Source organism: Lithobates pipiens, unplaced genomic scaffold (assembly GCF_037356315.1).
Source record: "Lithobates pipiens isolate NorthernLeopardFrog02 unplaced genomic scaffold, aLitPip1_a1.2 Scaffold_16, whole genome shotgun sequence".
Lineage (NCBI taxonomy): Eukaryota > Metazoa > Chordata > Amphibia > Anura > Ranidae > Lithobates > Lithobates pipiens.
In genome coordinates, this window is record NW_027507748.1 from 151,195,502 (window position 1) to 151,223,428 (window position 27,927).

General features: G+C 45.6%; 1 protein-coding gene across 1 annotated transcript in view; it reads right to left on the reverse strand.

The window, feature by feature from the left end:
- MKS1 (MKS transition zone complex subunit 1) overlaps nt 1-12,791 on the reverse strand; it is an 87,365-nt gene extending 74,574 nt beyond the window's left edge. Inside the window, exons 1-3 of the mRNA XM_077480617.1 lie at nt 12,618-12,791; nt 12,424-12,542; nt 5,139-5,203 (exon numbers count right to left, since the gene is read on the reverse strand). Coding sequence (XP_077336743.1) covers nt 5,139-5,203; nt 12,424-12,542; nt 12,618-12,694 — 261 coding nt within the window. The 5' untranslated portion in view covers nt 12,695-12,791. The remainder of the gene's footprint in view (nt 1-5,138; nt 5,204-12,423; nt 12,543-12,617) is intronic.
- Between the last annotated feature and the right edge of the window lie 15,136 nt (nt 12,792-27,927).

A 27,927-nucleotide genomic window follows, 5' to 3' on the forward strand; every position in this document is an offset into this window, starting at 1 on the left:
AGTAGACACCCCAAGCTATTTGCTGAGAGGCATGTTGAGTCCATGGAATATTTTATATTTTGCCACAAGTTGCGGGAAAATTACAAACTTTTTTTTTTTTTTTTTTTTTTTTCACAAAGTTGTCACTAAATGATATATTGCTCACGCATGCCATGGGCATATGTGAAATGACACCCCAAAATAAATTCTGCTGCTTCTCCTGAGTACGGGGATACCACATATGTGGGACTTTTTGGGAGCCTAGCCGCGTACGGGGCCCCGAAAACCAAGCACCGCCTTCAGGCTTTCTAAGGGCGTTACAGTTTTGAAGGCCATAAAATGCCAAGATGGCACAAACCCCCCCCAAATGACCCCATTTTGGAAAGTAGACACCCCTAAATTTAGGGGTACACTAGTGAGACTAGGTAATAAATGGCGGGTGCCCTGAAACTATAAAAAAATAACTAACCAACCAGCGTCACCTGTAACAGTTATATGGTGATCACTGGTGAAAGGGTTAACTAGGGGGCAATCAGGGGGCTTTATGCGGTAGTATATGGGGGTCCCTGGCGCTATAAAAAGCTGCGGCGAACCTAAATACCTACTTGCCTAACTAGCGTCACCTGTGACACTAATACAGCGATCAGAAAAACGATCGCTTATTAGGCTGGGTTCACACTGGAGCGATGCGGGAACGCCACGAATGCGCGGCGGGTTCCCGCATCGCATGCCTCCCGGCGGCAGTTCACACTGCCCTATGCGAACTGCTGGGAGTGTCAGTGAAATGTTACTGACACCCCCAGATCAGTTCGCATATCGCAGTGCGATCTGAAAACTCGGATCGCATGGTGTGAACACCCATGCGATCCGATTCTGCTGCGGGCCAAAAAAAGGGTCCCGTGCGAATTTGCGGCGGGTGCGGCGGGTGTGGCGGGTGCGGCGAATGGCTGAACTCGAATCGCACAGAGATCGGATGTGATTTGCACTGCAGTGCGGTGCGAATCACATCCGTTCTCAAACCGCTGCAATCTGAACCCAGCCTTAGTGACACTGGCGACGGGGGGTGATCACGGGGTTAAACCTTTATTGGGGGGGTTAGGGGGGTACCTTAGAACTAAAGGGGGCTAACCCTAACTGCCCTAACAGTTATTAGTCACAAATGACACCCGCCGGGTGATCAGGGGGTTAAACCTTTATTAGGTAATAAATGGCGGGTGCCCTGAAACTATAAAAAAATAACTAACCAACCAGCGTCACCTGTAACAGTTATATGGTGATCACTGGTGAAAGGGTTAACTAGGGGGCAATCAGGGGGCTTTATGCGGTAGTATATGGGGGTCCCTGGCGCTATAAAAAGCTGCGGCGAACCTAAATACCTACCTGCCTAACTAGCGTCACCTGTGACACTAATACGGCGATCAGAAAAATGATCGCTTATTAGGCTGGGTTCACACTGGAGCGATGCGGAAACGCCGCGAATCCGCGGCGGGTTCCCGCATCGCATGCCTCCCGGCGGCAGTTCACACTGCCCTATGCGAACTGCTGGGAGTGTCAGTGAAATGTTACTGACACCCCCAGATCAGTTCGCATATCGCAGTGCGATCTGCAAACTCGGATCGCATGGTGTGAACACCCATGCGATCCGATTCTGCTGCGGGCCAAAAAAAGGGTCCCGTGCGAATTTGCGGCGGGTGCGGCGGGTGTGGCGGGTGCGGCGGGTGCGGCGAATGGCTGAACTCGAATCGCACAGAGATCGGATGTGATTTGCACTGCAGTGCGGTGCGAATCACATTCGTTCTCATAAACCGCTGCAATGTGAACCCAGCCTTAGTGACACTGGCGACGGGGGGTGATCACGGGGTTAAACCTTTATTGGGGGGGTTAGGGGGGTACATTAGAACTAAAGGGGGCTAACTCTAACTGCCCTAACAGTTATTACAGTCACAAATGACACCAATGCAAAAAAAAAAAAAAAAATGACATTGGTGTCACTGTGACTGGGGGGCAGGGGTAATTGGGGGGGTGATCGGGGGGTAAAGGGGGGGTGTGAGTGTGCCTGGCATGTTCTACTGTGTGTGTAGAGTGTTGGTGCAACTCACCGATCCGCTCTCCTCCGTGTCGGAACGGAAAATACCGACACGGAGGAGAGAATACATCACTTCCTCTCCTGTGTTTACATTACAGGAGAGGAAGTGATGTCACGGGGGATTTCCATTCGTCGAGAGAGATCGCGAGGGGGTGGCCATGAATGAATGGCCGTCCCCTCATCCCTGATCTCTCCCGAACGAATGCCGACCGCCGCAGGCACCGGGGGGGGGCCCGATCGGGCCCCCCACCCGCGGGCAGGCATGGACTTATATATACGCCAATATGCCTGCCCGTGCCATTCTGCCGACGTATATCGTCGTGCGGCGGTCGGCAAGTGGTTAAACTCCATATGGAAGAACCTCCAGCATTTCTGGCTAAATGGGAATCAGACCTGGAAACCAACCTTCCAAAACACCAAAAAGAAAGAAAAAGTCTTATGACTAACACATATAACGTCTTTCGATTAAAAAATGGCAGAGGTCAATTATAAACTGCTCCCCAGATGGCACTACACACCATCAAAGCTACATCGGATGTTCCCTGTTAATTCCCCATTGTGTTGGAGGAATTGTGGTAACACGGCAACCCACGCGCACATCTGGTAGTCATGCCCACTTATTCGCCCCTTCTGGTCCTTGATGCTCCAGCTTATACAGCGAATCTCAGGTGTTAGCCTCCCTAATGAACCCTGGACTGTCCTTTTCCACGCAACCAACGAGCCCATTGGAACTTATAAACGCTCACTCGTACCACACCTGCTCAACACAGCCAAGGCCCTAATACCCTCCCTCTGGGGGCAACCCAGGATTCCTTCAATGAAAACCTGGATGGAAAAAGTTTCGGAAGTCCATCTTATGGAGGACATCACCCATCGCAACAGGAACACCTCCCAGCGACACACTCTAACCTGGACCCCGTGGATGGAATTTACATCCACCCCTTTCTACAAAGATCTTATCACTCAAATACACGGAGACGGTGGCCTCCTCCCCTAGGAGGCTCTTCCGGCAGCCTTTCACTGAACAATCAACCTTTGCACGGTTCCGATTTATCTTTATTTCTTTGAGACCCATATGATATAGTCATAAAGGTTTTTCTGTATTGATACCACACATGCCAACGCCCCCCCCCCTTTTTTTCTACCCCTTTCTTTATGGACCCCTACTTCCCCTTGCTTCTCTTCTTTCTCTCTTTGGCTCCACCCATGCATTCCTACAATCTAGTATCCCCATTAGGGTACATACCCTGACTCTACCAATGCATTTTGCGCATTTGAGGGTTTTCTTATGTGCGTAGAATCCTATATATATATATATTGCGATAGACCTCTAGAGGTGGTATTCTGCTGGGATAGACCATTAAAACTTCTTGTGTGGCATTGCTTGGACCATATTAGATGTTGTATGTTCACTTTTTGTCTGTCACTTTTTACTTCAATAAAAATTTATTAAACAAAAAAATATTGCAATCAGGTCAGAGAACATGTCAATTCAAACGTGTCAGACTGTCAGTTAAAGCCAACATTGTGTTAGTTCAAATGATAAAATAAGGGTGCAGCAAAACAGTAAATATCCAAAGTCTTAAAGTCTATTGACACAGTTACAGCACTTGGCCTTGCAATGCACCATACGCATATTAGCACATTGCAGTGCCATTCATTTTCAATTGGCACCCCAACGTATCACAAGGTACGGTAACACACTATTGTGTTTTGCAGTGCACTATGCCTGAGAAAAATGGTGCAGGTCTGTTTTTTTTTTGTGTGCATTCCAGTGCAATGGTGGGCTGCTTTAATACACTGTATGTTAACATGAGACATAATGTGTGTTAACAAATGTGCATTAACACAAAGTACCATTGGTTTCTTAGGAAAAGAACACCCAGCCCCAGCAGAAAAGCCTGTGCCTGACAATAGTCTTCAGATGAGAACTGATGTGCTCTGTGTAAGACCTGTGGCCTCTGCAGAGATCAGATACGTCCCCCCCGCAGCCTTGCACACTCAGCAAGCAGGTGACAGTATTTGACCTCAGGCAGTTGGCTGGCCAGCTGCTGTCAGATTGCAGGTGACCCCTAGGCTGGGATGCCAACTGAAAACTAGATTTAAAGTGGAACTTGCATGACAAAATTGCTATCAAGCAGGCTTTTTAGTACAGAAGAGGCATACTATATATTCTTGCAGATATACTGTACTACATGCCAGTTCACACTGTATACTGAGATGCATGTGCTCAGCTCAATGTACTATTTTGGCATTTGCTGGGTTGAATAAAAGTGGTTGTAAAGCCTTACTTATACTCAGTAAAGTGACTGGCCTGTGATACACAGATGAAACAAATCCTCCTACATAAGTTGTACCCGTTTATCTGCAGTTTTCGCTTCTCTACATCCTCTGGATTGAGGCAACTATACACTATAGAGGGATATGCTTTGTTTATATATCATGTCTGATGTTTACAACCACTTGAACTCCAGCATATGCATGAGAGTGATGTAATCTTGATCCAGCCAATCAAAACAGCCAAAAATCAGAACCCAGAGGAAAACCAACTAAAGAGTTCAGCGACCAACAGTGCATCGCTATAGTGGAGGTGAGTATAGTTCTGCTTTAAAGTGGAATTTCGGACTAAAATTATCTACTCTTATACCCCCCCACACACTTGTAACTCCTATTCTAACTACCCTATAAAAAGGAAGATGCTTATACTTACCTATTCTCATGGCACAAGGTCCTGTCACGTGATGCAATACCCCCAGTGGCTGGCTTCAAGGGAGAGGAGAGATCTCCGGCAACGTATTGGAATGCCTGAGTGGTTATGTCATCTATAGGCTTACTATGTGACATCAGTTGTCGGCTGTGAAGATGCCGCTGGCAGCCAATCACATGACCAGAGTGCCCTGAGAATAGTTAAGTATAAGCATTGTTTTCTTCTACAGGGTGGTTGGAATAGGAGTTACAAGGGGATGTGAGCAGATTTTGGATAAAGATAGTTATCACCCGGGCTTCCACTTTGCATGTTAATATATCGACTGATAGTTTTTCTTTTTTTTTTTATTCAATTAAATGGGATTACCTCACTAAAAAGCTTCTCTTGCCAGGAAATCACAATTTCTTCCTCGTCACCATGTAGATGTCCACCTTTTAAAGGAAATGAAAACACACAATCTTATGTAGCAAAATATACACCGTATTGAAAAGTTGAAAGTCGTAATATTATTTAAAAGGCTGAAGTCACATACAAGTTAACAAAGTAGACTTTGTATTCCATAGCAGGCTCTTCCATGTATCTGTATATGCTGAAAATCCTAGCGGAGTGTGAAAACTGCAGATCTGTGGCAAGCACCAGCTATGTCCAAAAACCTGGCCAGCCCCTGCCGCAGCTTACCACTGACCTGTAACTTGCCAATAGTGAAGTGCAATAGGCAATGAGTGGCAGCCACAAGCTCTCAAACACTAGAGTTGGGTGAACAGTTCAAGCAGAGCATTGTCTGTTGAGCATCACCTGTTCGGTGAACTAGCAAATTTGCAGGGCGCTAGTCGAGATGTTTGCCCACCAAGCGCCCCACAGTGGACTGCGTACTGCACAGTGCATTCTAAGCCATGATTGAGCAAAGCTTTGCCCAATCAGGGTACAGTAAATAGCTGGTTGTTAAGGAGCGGGCGAGGAAGCCGGCCGCAGTGTCCTTAACAACGGGTGAGTCATCAGTTTTCAAAGTCTTCCCCGCTGACAGCTGAATAAAAGAAAAAAAAATGCATAGTACCCCTACCCATTCACCAAAAAAGTATCAAAAAGAAATAAAAACGCACACACACAGTTTTTGAAATTCCTTTATTAAAGATAAAAAAAAAAACAATGTCCCCCGATGTAGAACCATCATCAATCATGACGACACCGCCAGATACGGGGAAAAAAAAAAGCGATGAAGGTTAAACCGCTGACTACAGGCTCCGCCAATTGACAGTCCTTATATAGGTAAGGGGAGGGGCCACCTGGCAATGTCACCTGGTGGCACCATCCCCAAGTGACATCACAAACTGGGTTGAGGTAAGGACTCTGTGCAGGCCAGTGAAGTTACTCCACCCCCAAACTCGCTCATTCATAACTTTATGGACCTTGTTTGTGCACTGGTGCACAGTCATGTTGGAACAGGAGGGGCCATCCCCAAACTGTTCGCACAAAGTTGGAAGCATGAAATGGTCCAAGATGTCTTGGTATGCTGACATCTTAAAGGGGTCGTAAAGTCTCCAAGTTTTTCACCTTAATGCATTTTATGCATTAAGGTGAAAAACCTTGTGCTGCAGCTGCCCCCAGAGCCCCCCTTTTTCTTATCTGAGCCCGCCTGTTCCAGTGATGTGCACAAGCACAGCGACTACAGCCACTGTCTCCGTCCTCATTGGATATATCGATAGCAGCAGGAGCCATTGGCTCCCGCTGCTATCAATCAAATCCAGTGATGCTTGGGGTGGGGCCGAGTCCTGCTGTTTGTGTCAAAGGACGCAGCAGCTGGACTTGTGAGCATGTATTTGATCACCTCTGCGGTTTTTATTTTTTGCACTATAAACAAAAAAACTTTTTACTTTCTGCTATAAACCATTGCCCCCAAAAAAAAGTAAAAAAAATAAATAAATAAAAAATGTATTTATCAGTTTAGGCCGATATGAATGCTACATATTTTTGGTAAAAAATAAAAATAAAAAAAATAAATAAATCACAATAAGCGTTTATTGATTGGTTTGCGCAAAAAAGATTGCATCTACAAAATAGGGGATAGAGTTATGGCTTTTTTTTTTTAATAGTAATGTCAGCGATCAGTGATTTTTTAGCAGGACTGCGACATTGCGGCGGACAGAACAGACAACTGACATTTTTTTTACACTTTTTTGGTAAGCAGTGACATTACAGTTATCAGTGCTAAAAATATGCACTGTTATTGTACTAATGACACTGGCAAGGAAGGGGTTAAATGTTTGTGTTTTCTAACTGTATGGGGGACTGTGTGACTGGGGAAACACACAGATCTGTCTTCCTGCATAGCAAAATGACAAGATCTGTGTGATCTCCCCTGCCAGAGCGGAGATCTGCCTTGTTTACACAGGCAGATCCCAGTTCTGTTGATGCGTGGTACGATCACAGGTGGCAGGCGGACACTGTCACGACCTTCTGATTGGCTCTCCCTGCTGGCCGATGGGGGGGAGGCACACGCGCGCCCACAAAAGCAAGATCCCACACAACATAAAGCTATGGCGATTTGTGGGAACGAGCCAACCTGCCAATGACAGCAGCTGGTCGGCAAGAAGTTAAAGAGTTCCTATTACTGGAACTAAGTGGCCAAGCCCACCCCCTGAAAAACAACCCTACACCATAACCCCCCCCCCCCCTCCCCTCCATTAAATGATTTGGAGAAATGTAGCAGAATAAGTTTTGGGCTAAACTTATGAAGAACATTTATTTATTTGCAAAATTTTAACAAACACTGAGAAAAACATGGATTTTTTTCAAAATTTTCAGTGTTTTTTTTGTTTATTGATTAACTGCTTCACACCCGCCCTATAGCCAAAAGACAGCTACAGAGCAGACGCTAACTGCCGGGAGGCCGTCCCTGGACATCCTCCTGTTTACTTCCCCTCTGCGTGCCGCCGCGGGCGCGCATCCGGGAAGTTCTGTGCTGGCCGTGTCCCCCAGACACAGCCAGTCCCAGATCACTGTAAACGGCCAATCACAGCGGCCGTTTACAGCCCGATCAGCGTGTCCAATGAGAGATGATCTCATATGTAAACATATGAGATCATCTCTCAGCGCCGCTCTCCCTCCTCACACAGACAGCGTGTGAGAAGGGAGAGATCAATGGCTGCAGCGGCCGTCAGTTAAGGAAAAAAAAGTGCCATCCATCCCAGTGCCATCTGTTAGTGCTATCTGTCCCCAGTGCCATCTGTCAGTGCCACGTATTAGTGCCATCTGTCATCAGTGCCACGTATTAGTGCCATCTGTCATCAGTGCCACGTATTAGTGCCATCTGTCATCAGTGCCACGTATTAGTGCCATCTGTCATCAGTGCCACGTATTAGTGCCATCTGTCATCAGTGCCACGTATTAGCAGTGCTTAGTATTTAGCAGACATATTCTATATGTTTGTTAGTGATGTCCAAATTAGACATTAAGTGGGATTATTATTGTTTTCTATGGAATGACAGATAAATAATAAAAAGGAATGCCCATACAGTATCATGGGGAGCAAGATGTGACCTGGAGTCAGAACCATTGGTCATATCACATAAATTTTTAGCAGGCATACCCTCTATGTCCAGTGGTGATGTCCAAAATTCTGATTAAGTGGGATTATTATTGGTTTCTATGGAATGACAGATAAATAATAGAAAGGAATGCCCATAGAGTATCATGGGGAGCAAGATGTGACCTGGAGTCAGAACCATTGGTCATATCACATACATTTTTAGCAGACATACCCTCTATGTCCAGTGGTGATGTCCAAAATTCAGATTAAGTGGGATTATTATTGGTTTCTATGGAATGACAGATAAATAATAGAAAGGAATGCCCATAGAGTATCATGGGGAGAATGATGTGACCTGGAGTCAAAACCATTGGTCATATCAGATCAGTCTTTAGCAGACATACTCTCTATGTCCAGTGGTGATGTCCAAAATTTAGATTAAGTGGGATTGTTATTGGTTTCTATGGAATGACATACATATGACAGAGTGGAATGCCCATAGAGTATCATGGGGAGCAAGATGTGACCTGGAGTCAAAACCATTGGTCATATCAGATCAGTCTTTAGCAGACATACTCTCTATGTCCAGTGGTGATGTCCAAAATTCAGATTAAGTTGGATTATTATTGTTTTCTATGGAATGACAGATAAATAATAAAAAGGAATGCCCATAGAGTATCATGGGGAGAATGATGTGACCTGGAGTCAAAACCATTGGTCATATCAGATCAGTCTTTAGCAGACATACTCTCTAGGTCCAGTGGTGATGTCCAAAAAAAAAACATTAAGTGGGATTATTTTTGGTTTCTATGGAATGACAGATAAATAATAGAAATGAATGCCCATAGAGTATAATGGGAAGCAAGATGTGTCCTGGAGTCAAAACGATTTACTTCCCATTATACTCTATGGGCATTCCACTCTGTCATATGTCTTGTCATTCCATATAAAACAAAAATAATCCCATTTAATTTCAAATTTGGACATCACTGCTGCAAATGGAGAGAATGTCTGCTAAAGAATGACCTGATATGACCAATGGTTTTGACTCCAGGTCACATCTTGCTCCCCATGATACTCTATGGGCATTCCTTTCTATTATTTATCTGTCATTCCATAGAAACCAATAATAATCCCACTTAATCTGAATTTTGGACATCACCACTGGACATAGAGAGTATGTCTGCTAAAGACTGATCTGATATGACCAATGGTTTTGACTCCAGGACACATCTTGCTTCCCATTATACTCTATGGGCATTCCACTCTGTCATATGTATGTAATTCCATAGAAACCAATAATAATCCCACTTAATGTGAATTTTGGCCATCACCACTGGACATAGAGAATATGTCTGCTAAAGATTGATCTGATAGGACCAATGGTTTTGACTGCAGGTCACATCTTGCTCCCCATGATACTCTATGGGCATTCCTTTTTATTATTTATCTGTCATTCCATAGAAGAAAAAAAATAATCCCACTTAATGTCTAATTTGGACATCACTAACAAACATAGAGAGTATGTCTGCTAAAGATTGATGTGATATGACCAATGGTTCTGACTCCAGGTCACATCTTGCTTGCCATTATTCTCTATGGGCATTCCACTCTGTCATACAGTGCCTTGCGAAAGTATTCGGCCCCCTTGAACTTTTCAACCTTTTGCCACATTTCAGGCTTCAAACATAAAGATATACAATTTTAATTTTTTGTGAAGAATCAGCAACAAGTAGGACACAATTGTGAAGTGGAAAGAAGTCTATTGGATTTTTGAAACTTTTTTAACTAATAAAAAAAATGAAAAGTGGGGCGTGCAAAATTTTTCGGCCCCCTTGCGTTAATACTTTGTAGAGCCACCTTTTGCTGCGATTACAGCTGCAAATTGCTTGGGGTATGTCTCTATCAGTTTTGCACATCGAGAGACTGAAATTCTTGCCCATTCTTCCTTGCAAAACAGCTCGAGCTCAGTGAGGTTGGATGGAGAGCGTTTGTGAACAGCAGTTTTCAACTTTTTCCACAGATTCTCGATTGGATTCAGGTCTGGACTTTGACTTGGCCATTCTAACACCTGGATACGTTTATTTGTGAACCATTCCTTTGTAGATTTTGCTGTATGTTTGGGATCATTGTCTTGTTGGAAGATAAATCTCCGTCCCAGTTTCAGGTCTTTTGAAGACTCCAACAGGTTTTCATCTAGAATGGTCCTGTATTTGGCTGCATCCATCTTCCCCTCAATTTTAACCATCTTCCCTGTCCCTGCTGAAGAAAAGCAGGCCCAAACCATAATGTTGCCACCACCATGTTTGACAGTGGGGATGGTGTGTTGAGGGTGATGAGCTGTGTTGCTTTTACGCCAAACATATCGTTTTGCATTGTGGGCAAAAAGTTGGATTTTGGTTTCATCTGACCAGAGCACCTTCTTCCACATGTTTGGTGTGTCTCCCAGGTGGCTTGTGGCAAACTTTAGACAAGACTTTTTATGGATATCTTTGAGAAATGGCTTTCTTCTTGCCACTCTTCCATAAAGGCCAGATTTGTGCAGTGTACAACTGATTGTTGTCCTATGGACAGACTCTCCCACCTCAGCTGTAGTTCTCTGCAGCTCATCCAGAGTGATCATGGGCCTCTTGGCTGCATCTCTGATCAGTCTTCTCCTTGTCTGAGCTGAAAGTTTAGAGGGACGGCCAGGTCTTGGTAGATTTGCAGTGGTCTGATACTCCTTCCATTTCAAAATGATTGCTTGCACAGTGCTCCTTGGGATGTTTAAAGCTTGGGAAATCTTTTTGTATCCAAATCCGGCTTTAAACTTCTCCACAACAGTATTACGGACCTGCCTGGTGTGTTCCTTGGTCTTCATGATGCTCTCTGCGCTTTCAACAGAACCCTGAGACTATCACAGAGCAGGTGCATTTATACAGAGACTTGATTACACACAGGTGGATTCTATTTATCACCATCAGTCATTTAGGACAACATTGGATCATTCAGAGATCCTCGCTGAACTTCTGGAGTGAGTTTGCTGCACTGAAAGTAAAGGGGCCGAATAATTTTGCACGCGCCACTTTTCAGTTTTTTTATTTGCTAAAAAAGTTTAAATTATCCAATAGATTTCATTCCACTTCACAATTGTGTCCCACTTGTTGGTGATTCTTCACAAAAAAATTAAAAATTTATATCTTTATGTTTGAAGCCTGAAATGTGGCAAAAGGTTGAAAAGTTCAAGGGGGCCGAATACTTTTGCAAGGCACTGTATGTATGTCATTCCATAGAAACCAATAATAATCCCACTTAATCTGAATTTTGGACATCACCACTGGACATAGAGAGTATGTCTGCTATAGATTGATCTGATATGACCAATGGTTTTGACTCCAGGACACATCTTGCTTCCCATTATACTCTATGGGCATTCCACCCTGTCATATGTTTGTAATTCAATATAACACAGCTGTAATCCCAAATAATCTCAATCTTACAATCTGCTACTCTACGTGAGGAACAGCTGTGGTAAAGGATAAATTGCTATGTCACTCAGATTTGCCTGCAAATGAGTTTATATTTGACTTCCCATTATACTCTATGGGCATTCCACTCTGTCATTTACCTTTGTTATGCCATAAAAAACAACATTAATTCCATCTAATCTCAATATTAAACATGGCCACTGATATTTAAAAGTAGGTCTTTAAAAAAAAAAAAAAAAACATTTATATGTCAAAAGAGTCTGTCACAAACTGAATTTTGTTTCCATTATTCTCTATGGGCATTCCACTTTGTTCCATTATTCTCTATGGGCATTCCATCTCCCTGTTAAAGTCTATGGGCATTCCATTCTGTCATTCCTTTTAGTATGTCCCGGTTAAATACCACCAAAGGAAAGCTCTATTTGTGTGAAGAAAATGATAAAAACTTTCAACAGTGCTGCATGACTGCCTAATTGTCATTCAAAGTGTGACAGTGCTGAAAATCAGCCTGAAGAGGAAGGGGGTGAAATGTGCCCAGTATTGGGGTGCTCAGGATCAGTACAGTGTACCTCAGTCATCCAGCCTCTTCCCATCTACAGAAAGAAGACCCCCCAATCCAATATGACATGAACAGGAGGATGGGGAGTGTAGGGATTACCTGTGCCGATGTTGGAGCTCAGTGTCCGCAGTGCGATGTCTCCTCTGCCCCCCTCCTCCTCCTCTTTCTGCACCCGCTGGACCAGGGCACTGACCGGGGTCACCCGCTGCAGCAGCACCCTGCGGATACACACACGTTAGTCAGAGTTTAAAAAAAAAAAAAAAAACATTCACCCAGGTCAGCACACAGGTTACCTGATGTTCAGGTTCTTCACCGGATCCCGGGACCTGTACACCACCTCCCCGGTGTCCTGGTTCCACTCCTCCGCCATTACCAGGCCGCGCGTCTCGGTCTCCCCGGTAACCTGAACGTGCGCGCTCACGAGAACGCGTGCACAAGCTGAGAGTAGAGCGCGGGAATTAGAATGTGTGAGGCAGCAGCAATCTGTACAGGGAGAGAGTGGGTTGTCAGGGAGAAAGACTGACTGACTTCCAGGAATACACCGAGCTTTGCCACTATAAAGTGTATGGCAAGATAAAAAATAAAAAAACATGCAGTACATGTGTGCCATGCGGGCATATTTCCCCATGGTTACCCCCTTCACACTGAGGCAGTTTTCAGGCGTGTTAGCGCTAGAAATAGCACCTGTAATGCACCTGAAATCTGCCTTCCATTCTCTGCAATGGGGGCTTTCACACAGGGGCGGTGCGCTTGCAGCACCTTAGAAAAAGTAATGCAAGCAGTATCTTTGGGGCGGTTTGGGAGCGCTCCCAAAAACACCCCTGCCCATTGCAATGAATGGGCAGCACTTCTGAAGCGCCTAAAAAGCGCTTTGGAAATGCAGCAACACAGGAGTTTTTAACCCCTTCTTTGGGGTTAAAAATGCCCCGCTAGCGGCTGAAAAGCGCAGTTTGTTTTAGCGGTGCTTTTTGGCCACTAGCGGGGCGCTTTTAACCCCAAAGAAGGGTTTAAAAACTCCCATCTTGCTGTATTTCCAAAGCACTGTCCATTCATTGCAATGGGCAGAGGCGTTTTGGGAGCGCTCCCAAACCGCCCCAAAGATGCTGCTTGCAGGACTTTTTCTAGGTCCCGGGAGCGCACCGCCCCAGTACGAAAGCCCCCATTGCAGAGTATGGGAGGCAGATTACAGGCGCTATTTGTAACGCTAAAACTGCTAACGACTGGTGCTTTCAGCGTGAAAGCAGCTGGCTCATTCACACCGAATAATTCAGATGTTTAGGATTAGCTGAGGAGAGGAAGCCTGTACAAATCGATACAAAAAAATATATATATGCTTCAATGGTATATTAATGCGGCATTCCACCCAAAAATGGAACTTCCACTTTTCCGCTTCCTCCCTCCCTCCGGTGTCACATTTGACACCTTTCAGGGGGGAGCAGATACCTGTCTAATACACATATTTTACTCCCACTTCCGGGCATAGATACCCGAGGCACACGTGGATATCTACGCCACTTCCGGTGTCTTCTCCACCCCCCCCCCCCCCCCCCGCTGTCTTCTGGAGACACACAGGTCCCGGAAGACAGCAGGGAGCCGCTGCTGTTTTCTGGGACCGCTACCGAAGCCGCCGCCACTGCTACCGGAAATGCGCGTGGGAGCCCTCGGTTCTGCCAAGAAGCTCTGAAGTTCTGGCACAGTAAGCCGGTCCTTCAGAGCGCATGCACTGCTGATATCAGCGACTGCATGCAAGGTGAATATCTCGTAAACCGTGCAAGTTTAGTAGATATTCATTTTACCTACAGCTAAGCTGCCTTTATAGGGTTACCTGTAAGTTAAAATCGCAAAGTGGGGTTTACAACTGCTATAATTGTAATGCGGTGTACACACGACCGGATTTTTCAACAGCAAAGTTCAGACGGAACAAATGCATCAGACAATTTGATCGTGTGTGGGCTTCATCGGACCTTTTCTGTAGAAAAATCTGATGGACTTTAGAAATAGAACATGTTTCAAATCTTTCCGCCAGAACCAGTTCCTAACGAGAAAAGCGCTCGTCTGTATGCAGGTCTGACGGACCAACAACGACGCAAGGGCAGTTATTGGCTGCTGAACTTCCTTTTTCTAGTCCCGTCGTATGTTATCATGTTAAACAATCAGACTTTTGTGTGATCTTGTGTGCGGAACTCCGTCGGAACTCCATCGAAAAAGTCAGTCGAAAAGTCAGTCAGAGTTCATTCCGACGGAAAGTCCGGTCATGTGTACACGGCATTAGACTTTATATACTCACTAAATCAGGAGTACTGAAAAAAATCACAGAGGTACAGTCAGTAACATCTTCTTTTTTCATTTCTTCTAGCTTCGTGCTATGGGATCATTTACATCACAGTGTCTATACTGTTTAACCACTTGCTTACTGGGCACTTAAACCCCCCTCAGTCCCAGACCAATTTTCAGCTTTCAGCGCTGATGCACTTTGAATGACAATTGCGCGGGCATACAACACTGTACCCAAATGAAATTTTTATCATTTTTTTCCCACAAATAGAGCTTTCTTTTGGTGGTATTTAGTTACAGCTCGGAGTTTTATTTTTTGCTAAACAAACAAAAAAAGATGCAAAAAAAAAAAAAATCATGTTTTAATAGTTTGATATAAAATTTTGCAAACAGGTAATTTTTCTCCTTCATTGAAGTGCGCTGATTAGGCGGCACTGGTAGGCTGCACTGGTGGGCACTGATGGGCTGCATTGGTGGGTACTGATAGGCTGCATTGGTGGGCACTGATAGGCTGCACTGGTGGGCACTGATAGGCATAGTTAAGACGGCACTAATAGGCACAGATAAGGCGGCACCCATGGGCACAGATAAGGCGGCACTGATGGGCACAGATAAGATGGCACGGATGGGTGGCACGGATGGGCACTGATAGGTACCACTGATAGATGGGACTGATGGGCACTGATAGGTGGCTCTGATAGGTGGCACTGCTGGGCACTGATGGGCGGCACTGCTGGGCACTGGTAGATGACACTGATGGGCACGGATATGTGGCACTGGGGTGTAGCACCTTTGAGGCAGATTGTGGGCACTGTGGGTGGCACTGCGGGTGGCACTGTGGGTGGCACTGCTGGGTGGCACTGTGGGCACTGCTGGGTGGCACTGTGGGCACTGCTGGGTGGCACTATGGGCACTGCTGGGTGGCACTGACGGGGGCACTTACTTTTAATAAGCGTGGCACTGCAGGGGGCAGGTGGGCACTGGCAGGGGGCAGGTGGGCGCTAGCAGGGCTGGCCGTGATCGGGACTGATGTCCCGATCACGGCCGCCGGTGATCGGCTTTTTTTTTCTCCTCGCGCTGTCAGCGCGAGAAGGAATAATAGCCGATTACCGGCTCCGTAATATCACATGATCAGCTGTCATTGGCTGACAGCTGATCACGTGATAAGGGGTCGGGATCGACCCCTTGCACGGATCGGTGATCAGGGGAGTCTCATGGACTCGCCGATCACAGGGCGCGCAGGCCGCTCGTACACGGGACAACGTCTATTGACGTCGTCCCGGAAAAGGAGATCCGCGCTGTAGCCGTCATTTGGCTATAGCGCAGATCTCAAGTGGTTAAAATCCGGTAATACACTGTCTCACCCTACTCTGCACATGCTCAGTTGCTCTCAGTTTGTAGGCACTGCTGAATTTGTAGAGTTTGCTCTGCCAAGGAGTTGTAACAGCAGGAATAATGTCATATCTTCTCTTCTTTCCCTGCAGTAAAAGGAAACTATAGTTTAGGGATGATCCCACAGTTCGACTCAAACATCGGGTGTTCGTTTTTTATAAAACTAACCGAACATATGTGGCATTCGTGGGAAATTCGAGCTCCGCGGAACGCTCCATAATGCACTGCCAGATTACAGTGCATTGCTGTATGATGATTAATGCACATGAGCTGCATGCTTTGGCCAATCACAGTGCACTCTGCTGAGAGAGCCACCTGCCTTTGGCCAATCATGGCTCAGGGGGCTAAGTCCACACGCCACACTATATAAAGCTGCTGCTTACACCACGGCCGTATAGTGTAATGAATGAAGAGAGATTAGGCAGCTTAGTTAGTGGCGTGCAGACAGTGTATTTGATATATACAGTATATATTATATATATATATATATATATATATATATATATATATATATATATATATACAGTATCTCACAAAAGTGAGTACACCCCTCACATTTTTGTGAATATTTTATTATATCTTTTCATGTGACAACACTGAAGAAATTACACTTTGCTACAATGTAAAGTAGTGAGTGTACAGCTTATATAACAGTGTACATTTGCTGTCCCCTAAAAATAACTCAATACACAGCCATCAATGTCTAAACTGCTGGCAACAAAGGTGAGTACACCCCTAAGTGAAAATGTCCAAATTGGGGCCTATTAGCCATTTTCCCTCCCCAGTGTTTTGTGAGGCCGCATACACACGCGGGGACTGTTCGCTCAACTTTGTCCGCTGAACAGTGTTTCGGCGGACAGTCCGCTCGTGTGTGGGCTTTCAGCGGACAGTTTCAGCGGACAGTCTGCTGAACAAAGTTTTTCGGAAATTCCGAAAAACTGTCTGCTGAAACTTTGTTTCAGCGAACAGTCCCCTCGTGTGTAGGCTTGTTCGTCGAAAACTAAGTTCCGCGCATGCTCAGAAAGGATTTACACGCCGAAGTTTGCATTGCAGTGTATAGGACGTCGTTTTCTAGTCCCATCGTACGTGCCGTTCATGTCATCGCGCACGGTTTCAGCGGACTGTTCGTTCGTCGTGTGTGGGCAAGTCCGTCCATGCTAATTTTGAGCGGACTGTCTGCTGAAACTGTTTGACGGACAAAGTTGAGCGAACAGTCCCCGCATGTGTACGCGGCCTGACTCATTAGTGTTACAAGGTCTCAGGTGTGAATGGGGAGCAGATGTGTTAAATTTGGTGTTATCGCTCTCACTCTCTCATACTGATCACTGGAAGTTCAACTCGGCACCACATGGTAAATAACTCTCTGGGGATCTGAAAAAAAGAATTGTTGCTCTACATCAAGATGGCCAAGGCTATAAGAAGATTGCAAAGACCCTGTAACCGAGCTGCAGCAAGGTGGTCAAGACCATATAGCGGTTTAGGAGGACAGTTTCTACTCAGAACAGGCCTCTTCATGGTCGACCAAAGAAGTTGAGTGCATGTGCTCAGCGTCATATCCAGAGGTTGTCTTTGGGAAATAGAGGTATGAGTGCTGCCAGCATTGCTGCAGAGATTGAAGGGATGGGGGGGTCAGTCTGTCAGTGCTCAGACCATACGACAAACACATCATCAAATTGGTCTGCATGGCTGTCATTCCAGAAGGAAGCCTCATCTAAAGATGATGCAAAAGAAAATCCCCAAACAGTTTGCTGAAGACAAGCAGACTAAGGACATGGATTACAGGAACCATGTCCTGTGGTCTGATGAGACCAAGATAAACGTATTTGGTTCAGATGGTGTCAAGCGTATGTAGCGGCAACCAGGTGAGGAGTACAAAGACAAGTGTGTCTTGCCTACAGTCAAGCATGGTGGTGGGAGTGTCTTGGTGTGGGGCTGCATGAGTGCTGCCGGCACTGGAGAGCTACAGTTCATTGAGGGAACCATGAATGCCAACATGTACTGTGACATACTGAAGCAAACCATGATCCTCTCCCTTCGGAGACTGGGCCGCAGGGCAGTATTCCAAAATGATAACGACCCCAAACACACCTCGAAGACGACCACTGCCTTGCTAAAGAAGCTAAGGTTAAAGCTGATGGATTAGCTAAGCATTTTCTCCAGACCTAAACCCTATTGAGCATCTGCGTGGCATCCTCAAACAGGAGATGGAGGAGCGCAAGGTCTCTCGCATCCACCAGCTCCGTGATGTCATCATGGAGGAGTCGAAGAGGACTCCAGTGGCAAGCTGTGAAGCTCTGGTGAACTCCATGCCCAAGAGGGTTAAGGCAATGCTATAAAATAATGGTGGCTCCAGGGCCGTCTTTAAGGCAGGGCAAAAGGGGCAGCTGCCCCTGGGCCCTGTCACTGTTGTGGAGCCCAAAGTAGCTGCCTCATACTTGCCAACTGCCCTGGTTTAAAATTGTTGCTACTAATGCTGCCCAGCTCTGCCCTATTGTTGTGTACAGATGATTCACCTGCAGACCCTCTGTTTACATGTAAACAACCGGCAATCATATGTAAATAATGGCAGCATTCATATGTAAATAGTAGCTGCATTCATATGTAAATAGCCGAGGCCGACGGCGTTGATATGTACTTAAAGGCAGCATTCATATGTATATCATGCCCCCCTGCAGTGAGGTGAAGATGTGCTGTAATCTCTAGCAACCAATCAGTGAGCAGTATTACTGTACAGTAATCTCTAGCAACCAATCAGTGAGCATTATTACTGTACAGTAATTTCTAGCAACCAATCAATAAGCAGAAATCATGTGCTGTAACCTCTAGCAACTAGTAATCAGTGAGCCTTAATGTGTGTTGCAACCAGTCAGTAAGCGGTAATGATACACTGTAACCTCTGGCAACCAATCGCAATTGCTGCCTGATTATATACAGTAAACTGATTTTAAGTCTAGCTGCTATTTATTGTATGTCTCAGAGCATTTATTTTTGCCCAGGGTCCAATCAATATTAAAGACAGCTCTGGGTGGCCACACAAAATATTGACACTTTGGGCCTAATTTGGACATTTTCAGTTAGGGGTGTACTCACTTTTGTTGCCAGCGGTTTAGACATTAATGGTTGTGTGTTGAGTTATTTTGAGGGGACAGCAAATTTACACTGTTATACAAGCTGTACACTCACTACTTTACATTGTAGCAAAGTGTCATTTCTTTAGTGTTGTCACATGAAAAGATATAATAAAATATTTACAAAAATGTTAGGGGTGTGCTCACTTTTGTGAGATACTGTATATACAATCCAGTATTTATACAAAAGTGTGTACACCCCTCACATCTTTGTTCACATAGTACTTTTCACTACTCCAAAAATGCTGATGGAGCCCAAACAGGAAAAAATCCTATGCAAATTCTGACTTTTAAGCCCGGTACACACTATCAAATTGTCTGCTGAGTTTTTCCTTCAGATTTACCAAAACCATATAATATGAGGTCAAACCTTAGGAGTTTCAATGTGTATGCAATCAGTCAGGCCCTTCTACTACATGGTTTTGGTAAATCTGAAGGAAAAACCCAGCAGACAATCTGATAGTGTGTATGGGGCTTTAGAAAGTCTATCTTTGCATAAAGATAGGTGTCAATCCTCCCAAATGGTAATTGGCCACTTAGACGCTGTTTTAGGTTGTCAATGTGTGTTTCAGAACTGCGACACAGCTAAATAACCATTTTAAAACTGATAAGAGAATTTGTGTTTGTTTCCTTACCATTATACGCCCAAATGCCTGTCTAACTAATTTTAAACAAAACTATTTTCTTTTTAGTTATGAAGGAATGTTAAAAAAAAACCTGGGGCGTGGCTCGGCGGCGTTCCGAGATGGCGGCGTAGTCCTGGAGCTCCTGTCCACGAGGCCCAGCACACAGTAACCACGGCGGGGAAAAGACGCCAGAAGCTCAGTGGTAAGCAGGGGCCACCACAGGGGATGTCGGCGGCCAGGTCCCGCTCCCCTTCGGAGCAGCATACCCAGCCAAATAGGCAAATACCGGACCTTTTCCGCGCGAGGCCTAGAGGCGGCTCGCAAGCCGCGGCCTCGAGTAGATCGCGCTCCCACAGCAGGAGCCCGCTACGCCCGAGGGCCGACCCCGAAGCTCGGGAGCCTCAAATGCTAACTATAGACGATCTAAGGAACGTAGCTGCCGACATTAAAGGCACGCTATCCGCCGCGATTGCTGATTTAAGGGAGGACATTCATTCCATGTCAGTCAGAGTGGAAGAAATCGAATCTGTCCAGGCCCGCCATGATGCCTCCCTGTGCCACGTTCAGCAGATTACTGGGTCCCACGCCATCCATCTAAGAGATATCAACAGGCACATGGAGGATTTGGACAATAGGGGGAGACGTCGGAACCTTAGGGTGAGAGGTCTCCCCGAATCAGTTGAACCTGATCACCTCACTCAAGCAGTTACTCATATTTTTAATGATCTGCTGGAAAGACCCCTGGAAACTCTAGTGGCTTTCGAACGCATTCACCGAGCACTTCGCCCGAGGGGTAGAGATACAGACCCCCCGAGAGACGCAATATGTTGTCTAATGGACTTTCAGCTAAAAGAAGAGATCCTCCGCAAAGCCCGGGAGAGAAATCAGCTCACGTACAGGGGAGCCACCATTAAAAATTTTCAGGACCTCTCCGGTATCACATTGCAATGCAGGAGGGAGCTAAGGCCCCTCCTGGAGGTTCTCCGGCGTAGAGACATCCAGTACCGCTGGAAATTCCCTTTTGGCCTGTCAGCCTCTCATCAGGGCCGTAGCGCAACCCTTAGGGTACCAGAGGACTTAGACCACTTCTGCGCAGCCCTAGATATTCCTGCAGTGGAACTACCTGATTGGTACAGCGATTTCAAGCTCCCTTCTTTAACGAGAGTTTCCTCCATGGAAGGATTGGAGGCAGCGGGTAACTTCCACATGGGCCGTCGGCGCAGAGACCATCAACAACCTCCCCCTCCTCGTTCGCCACGGAGGCCCCTGGACGCCCCACGAAATGGCAGTCCCACCGCATCTCCAGTTCACCGAAGGCCTAGACATAATTGACCAGGTACTCAGCGTGCTCTTACTTACATGACCTGACTTATTTGCCCTGAGATTGATCGATTATTTCCCTGAAACCATCTGCCCTACCTCGGAACAGACTTACCTATAACCTGTCCACATTGGTTTGGGCAGGACTGGAGGCCCTACAATCGGACTTTCCTAACCTCACTAAGTGATCCTTTCTACTTACGGTAGACTTGGTCGCCCCATATAGGCTAGCCCCTGCCCACATAGACTTCTGGTTCCTCACCAGATTGACTCTTCGTCCACGAGGCAATTTTGTTTCCACAGACATTTCTGCAGAAGATCCTCACTCCATTGCATTGAATGACGTGGAAAACTCTTAGCACAAGGACTCTATATTAGGGGGGGAAGAGGGGAGGGTTATGTGCTACCTTGGTGCTACGACTCTTTCCCTCCCCCACCATGTTCTTCCCTTTCTATTCTTCCCTTCTGTCACCCTTGCTTATACCTTCTCATCCTCTTTTCCTTTAAACCTCTGCCTACTTTAACTCTCCTCTCCCACCCCCTTGCTTGTATCTTCTGTTTTTGGGCTACAGACCTTGGCAGCTTAGGATGTAGTCTAAATGTTATATTGTATACCATTGGTTCTGTTTTATATCGCAGTCCAGTTCACAATGAAGATTTTTGCCGTAGGGTAACACCCGAGGGGAAGGAATCCGGAATAGTGTACCTGAGGGCGAGTCCCTCCCCTGATCGGAAGATCCCCAAATTGTGGAGAACGTTCGCCAGGTATTCAATCATTTATGTTATGCATTTGGGCCCAAGCCCTTGTTCCACCTGACGCACCAGGCAATCTGGTCGCATAGGTTTCGATAAGGCTTGTGAGATGAATAACATGCATAGATTCCTTACCCTCGTGTTTGTTGACTTCTTTTTTCTTTCTTCTTTCGTTTTGTCCAGCGGTTTTGGGTGCTTGAATATTGGTTCCAACGTTGTGGCTTCGTTACTTTGTTCTGTTTTTTTGTTATGCCAATTGTTTTTTCTTTTTGATAACCTCATTGTTGCCAACAAGGCGATTGCTTGCTCAATTTAAAGTCTTGTTATGCACCAGTTATGTTCTCCTACATGTTATTTAGGCTGTTGCTTCCAGTACCATAACCATACGCTGCCCCTACACAGGTCATCCCCTTTGCGTACTAGTCTATATCAACCATGTAACAGTTAACCTCGCTCATGAATTAGGCCATTTCAGTTGTCGGGCGCAAACTCTGAATCCCAGGTATTCTGTACACCTTAGGTATTACCACCTTCCACTGGATGACACCCTTCCACGTTCTACCCTAAGCACACTGTTTGTTTGTGTGCGTTCCAGTGGACGCACAAACCCTCTAGTGTCCAGTTTAACCTATGGTGGGCTACCCCTCTCATCTCCTTGTTACTTCTAATGACGTAGACCTCCTTCCAGCTCTTTTGTAGGGGTTGAGTATAGAAGGGAGATAAAGTTGCTCATGGCCCCTTTCTCCCCTCTTGGTTCTCTACCTGTTGTATATGCCACCCCGCCATCTATATGTCACTTTAGGCCTTATCGGGACCCAGAGCTCGTTTCCCCTCGTGCTACTCGGTCCGCCACCCCCACACAACGGACGCTGGTAGTCCCTGTTGACCATACCGAATTTGGATTCCTCGAGAAGGTTGACGAGCTCAACCTACTCTTCGGCTTGACCCTTGTCTCCCCGCTCCCCATTCCGTAAAGACCCATCTATCCAGACTACCACCCCTCCCCCCCCCTTTTTTTTTTTTTGTTGTTGTCTGTCCTCTTCTTCGTTCCTCCCCTCTACTGATAATGCCTGCCCCCACTCCACGCCAACAGTACGATAGCCTGAAACTAGTATCTTTGAATGTAAAAGGGCTTAATATCCCGGAGAAACGCACTCAAGTGCTCTCCCTCATGCGAACTTTGCAGGCAGACATTGTCTTCCTGCAAGAAACTCATTTTTGCTCTAAGTCAATCCCGAAATTATTTAGCCCTAGATTCCCCATCTGCTACCATGCCACTTCCCCCACCTCAAAATGCAAGGGGGTGTCCATTCTCCTTGCTAAGAATTCCCACATTCAAATAACAGATACGCTAGCTGACGAACAAGGTAGGTTCATCTTCATCAAGGGAACGTTTAGAAATAGGAACATTACACTGGCTAATATTTATAGTCCTAATACCGCACAAGTGCCTTTCTTCCGTGAAACGATAAACAGACTATCCGAATTTCAAGCAGGCCTACTGATCCTGGTCGGGGATTTTAATGTACCACTTGATCCCCTCATTGATACGTCCTCCGGCACCTCCAGCATCCCTTTCCGGGCCATTAAGCAAATTAAGAAATGCTTACAAGAGGCTTTTCTTCATGACACGTGGCGCATACTCTTCCCCAAAGAAAAAGATTATACATTCTTCTCTGTTCCTCATAATAGATATTCGCGCTTAGACTACATTATGGTCTCGCAACAGGGTCTCCAACATCTAACGAGAGCTACCATAGAACCCATGACAATCTCGGACCACCATCCTGTCACCACAACACTCTCCTTTCCCGACAAGCTGACTCGATCCAATATATGGCGGTTAGACGCGAGCATTCTGACGGATAAGATTAGGGAGATGGAAATTCGAGACTGTTTAAAACACTTCTTTCATGAGAACGATACACCCGACACATCATTCCAACTGCAATGGGAAGCCCACAAATGTGTAGTGAGGGGGAAAATGATTGCTATTGCAGCTGCAATGCGTAAAGAGAAGCAAGCTAAAATGACAGCCCTACTGGCCAAACTCAGAAAATTAGAGGCGCAACACAAACGCTCCCTTGCCCTAGATACCCAAGTTGAATTGACAGAAACCCGTACTTGCATCCAGGAAGAACTAAATCGCCACGCCAAAAAGAAATACATCTTAACCCAGAAGCTCTTTTATGAATCGGGCAATAAAACAGGCCATTTACTGGCGCAAGCTCTGCGGGCGCAAAGAGCCAAGCACACCGTCCACCAGATCCGATCAACAACGGGTGATGTACACGAATCAAATCCTGCAATAGCGCGTGAATTTGAAAAATATTACGCGTCCCTTTATAATTTGAATGGGCATTCCTCACATACCCAAGACACGCAACGGAGGCAGCAAAACTTTATAAAATACCTGGAAAACATACCAGTGGGGAAAATTCCTAAAGACGCTTCAGAGGCCCTAGAAGCCCCAATTTCATCCACAGAATGGGTAAAGGCAGTGAAACAAATGAAGCCGGGTAAAAGTCCTGGGCCTGACGCCCTGACGGCCGGCTTACTACAAAATCTTTATGGAAACCCTCCAGACCCCCTTTCTAAAGGCATTCAACACCCCCCACCTCTCTGGATCTCTCTCAAAGGGACTCCTTGAAGCACATATTACGGTCATACCTAAACCGGACAAAGATACCACTAACGTGAGCAGTTATAGACCCATATCCCTCCTAAACGTGGACATCAAGATTTTTTCTAAAATTTTGGCTAACAGGCTCCTTCCACTTCTTCCCTCTTTAATTTCCACTGACCAAGTAGGTTTTGTCCCTGGCCGTGAAGCGAGGGACAACACAATTAAGGCCATTAATCTACACCATCTAATTACTAAATCAGGGCAGAAGGCCATGTTTCTATCTTTAGATGCGGAGAAGGCGTTTGACAGAGTAGCATGGGACTACATGGAAGCGGTGCTATTAAACTTGGGCTTAGGCCCCCATATGCTCAATCTGATCATGTCTCTGTACTCAGTCCCAACTGCTAGGGTCAGGGTTAATAATACTCTGTCAGACGCCTTCCTCATCCTGAATGGCACGAGACAGGGCTGCCCTCTCTCAGCAATTTTCTTCATTTTAACATTGGAGCCCCTCTTACAAAAAATTAGACTCAATCCAGATATCAAAGGGATACAAACCCCATATAGAGAATTTAAATATACCGCTTTTGCGGATGATATTCTTCTTTTCCTCTCTGAGCCCGTGACCTCCCTACCGGTGGTCCTTAAAGAATTTGAGTACTTTCAGTCGATAGCTAATCTTAAAATTAACTACAACAAGTCTTATGCCTTGAACATATCTCTACATAAAACGACGAAAGACCAATGCAAACTTAACTTCCCCTTTCACTGGAGAAGTGATTGTATCCCTTATTTGGGAATTAATCTCCCATCGGACCTGTCTGAATTATATACTAAAAACCACTTACCCTTACTGTGTAAATTAACAGATGACCTTGTCAGATGGAATAGACCCACGTTCTCATGGTTTGGCAGAGCTGTCATTTTAAAGATGAATGTGCTACCCAGATTGCTATATGTGCTACAGGCAATCCCTATACAACTGCCTAGCTCCTTTTTTAAGTCCTATAGGAATATATGCACCAAATTCTTATGGGCGGGAAAAACCTCAAGAATTAACTTCAGACATCTCACCTATCCTAAACACTTGGGGGGGATCAGCCTCCCCGACATCTACAATTACTATAGGGCGATCCATTTAGCTAGAATAGCGGATTTGAATCTTCACAGTCAATACAAGGACTGGATCGCATTGGAAGCCTCCTTTACCGGTCTCTCTTTAGCTACTATTCCGTGGCTGGAGCAGACCCACATCCCGCCAGAACTATACCAACATCCGCTGATAGGTCCTACTTTAACGTGCTTTAAGCAAATTTGCTCCCAAACAAGGCTCTCGTCGGTACCAGGCCCCCTCACGCCACTTAAGCTCAACCCTAACTTCCCCCCGGGGATGTCTTCCCAATTCCTTGTAGACAGCTGGTCGAAAAATCTCGTTCAGGCCTTTCACTTCTTCGATTCGGGTAAACTACGTGCGACATCAGACATTGCAACTCAAATGGATAAAATACCCATATCTCCCTGGTCTTATCTGCTAATTGCACACTTCCTGAAATCGATAGACAAAGATTCGGTTTGCTCTAGGCCACTCACCACATTTGAAAAACTATGCACTCAGAATGCCCCACAGCGGCATCTTATTGCTATCACACATAACCTCCTATTCGAGGATGTACGTCCCAGTTCGGGCAAGCCCTGCCGGAAGTGGGAAGAGGATCTTTCGATGACGGTGACGGATGATCAATGGGAACACATATTCCAGAATATCCATTCAGGTTCACTTAATGTGAACACGCAAGAAAACGGGTTCAAGATTCAGGTTAGGTGGTATCGCACACCCGCTCTCATTAAAAAATTCTACCCATCGGCCACTAACACCTGCTGGAGGTGCCGGAATGACATTGGAACATTTATGCACATTTGGTGGACGTGTCCGTTGATACAGGCTTTCTGGAAGGACATTTGTCAAATTACTTCCCAGGTGACATCATACCAGATAGACGCAACTCCAGCCCAATGTCTGCTCCACCTGACACCTCTACCACACAGCACGTATCACAAGTCACTGGCAATGTTTATGCTTAACGCTGCGAAACAATGCATTCCCATCCTATGGGGCTCCCCCAGGGTCCCCACACTGAAAGAATGGTTTCATAGGATCAACAAAATGGCCGACATGGAAGAACTGATTCACATTTCCAGAGATACAACTCAAAAATTTAACATAATTTGGTCTTGCTGGAAACATTTCACGTCCACCCCAAAATACACTGGAGTCATGGCACCACCAAGAATATAATTAGGTTCTATTCTACGGAATACCTCACGAACTTGTCAAGGCAACCTCTGAGATGGGGGAAGTGGCAGAATCGATGATTTAGCAGAGAGCGACATTCTCCCCCGTGTCTTAAGGGATTATTACCCCACTCTTATATATGCCCCCTCGTGTGTGTGTATGTTTTTTTTTTTTTTTTCTTTTCCTTTCATCGTTCTTTCTCTTTTTCCTTTTTCCCCTCCTCTGCCTCTGACCCTTTGTTTACCCCTTCCCCTCACCTCTCCCACGCATAGGCATTCCTGAGAATTTGAAGACATTCATCTCAACGTGTAAAATACGGGAACCAGATACAATATTGTACCAAGTATGTCTGAAGAATCCCAATGTGATGGCTTATCAGGAGTAGTATAGGAAGTGTACTTTGTACCCTGCTGTCTTTATTTACTCTTTACATGTCACCATAATACTGGGCCTCTTTGGAAGTCGCCTGGGGAAGGTACTCCGACTACGAAGAGAGATTAGATCCACCCTTATTCGAGTACCACACATGATCTGGCTACATCACACCTCCAGGGTAATTGTGGTTCAGATCTATTTCCTCGATTGTGCATGTAAGTGTTCACATGTTCACTCTGATAACTGTTTATGGTATTAGCTGTTTTACAGCCATTGGATATGAGTTTCCGTAGGATATGATGGAATGTCCTTTACTTTCCTATGTGCTTATGTTATTTCCCTTGTTTTTCCCAATAAAATGTTTAAAAAAAAAAAAAAAAACCTAATGGCGAAGGGGATTTAGGGGCATAGAGATGTGTAGATCAGCGTATAATGATCTGAGCCACCAGAACAGAAAGTTTGGACCCCTGCTCTATAGTAACTCTTCTTCATTACAGGTAAATAATGGATTCCAAGCAAACGTGCCATCAGTGATTCCTTGAAGAAGGAATGACAAAGGAATGTCTTTTTACCTCTCTTGCCACAACAAGACTCCTAGTTCTCCCCTGATATTCAATGTATGTCACTGCTGTGGCACTATCTGGCTGAATCCTAATCAGGTGACCCTCCGTTCAGGGTGTCCAGCATTGCAGGAACAGTCAAATTGTCCAAAGTTCCAGAATGTTCACTGGGAATTAAAAGTCTGTCTGTGTCCAAGTCTCCTGCTCAGGGTATCCAGGACTCCACCCCAGCCCTAAAGGCTGGCATCCATTGAGG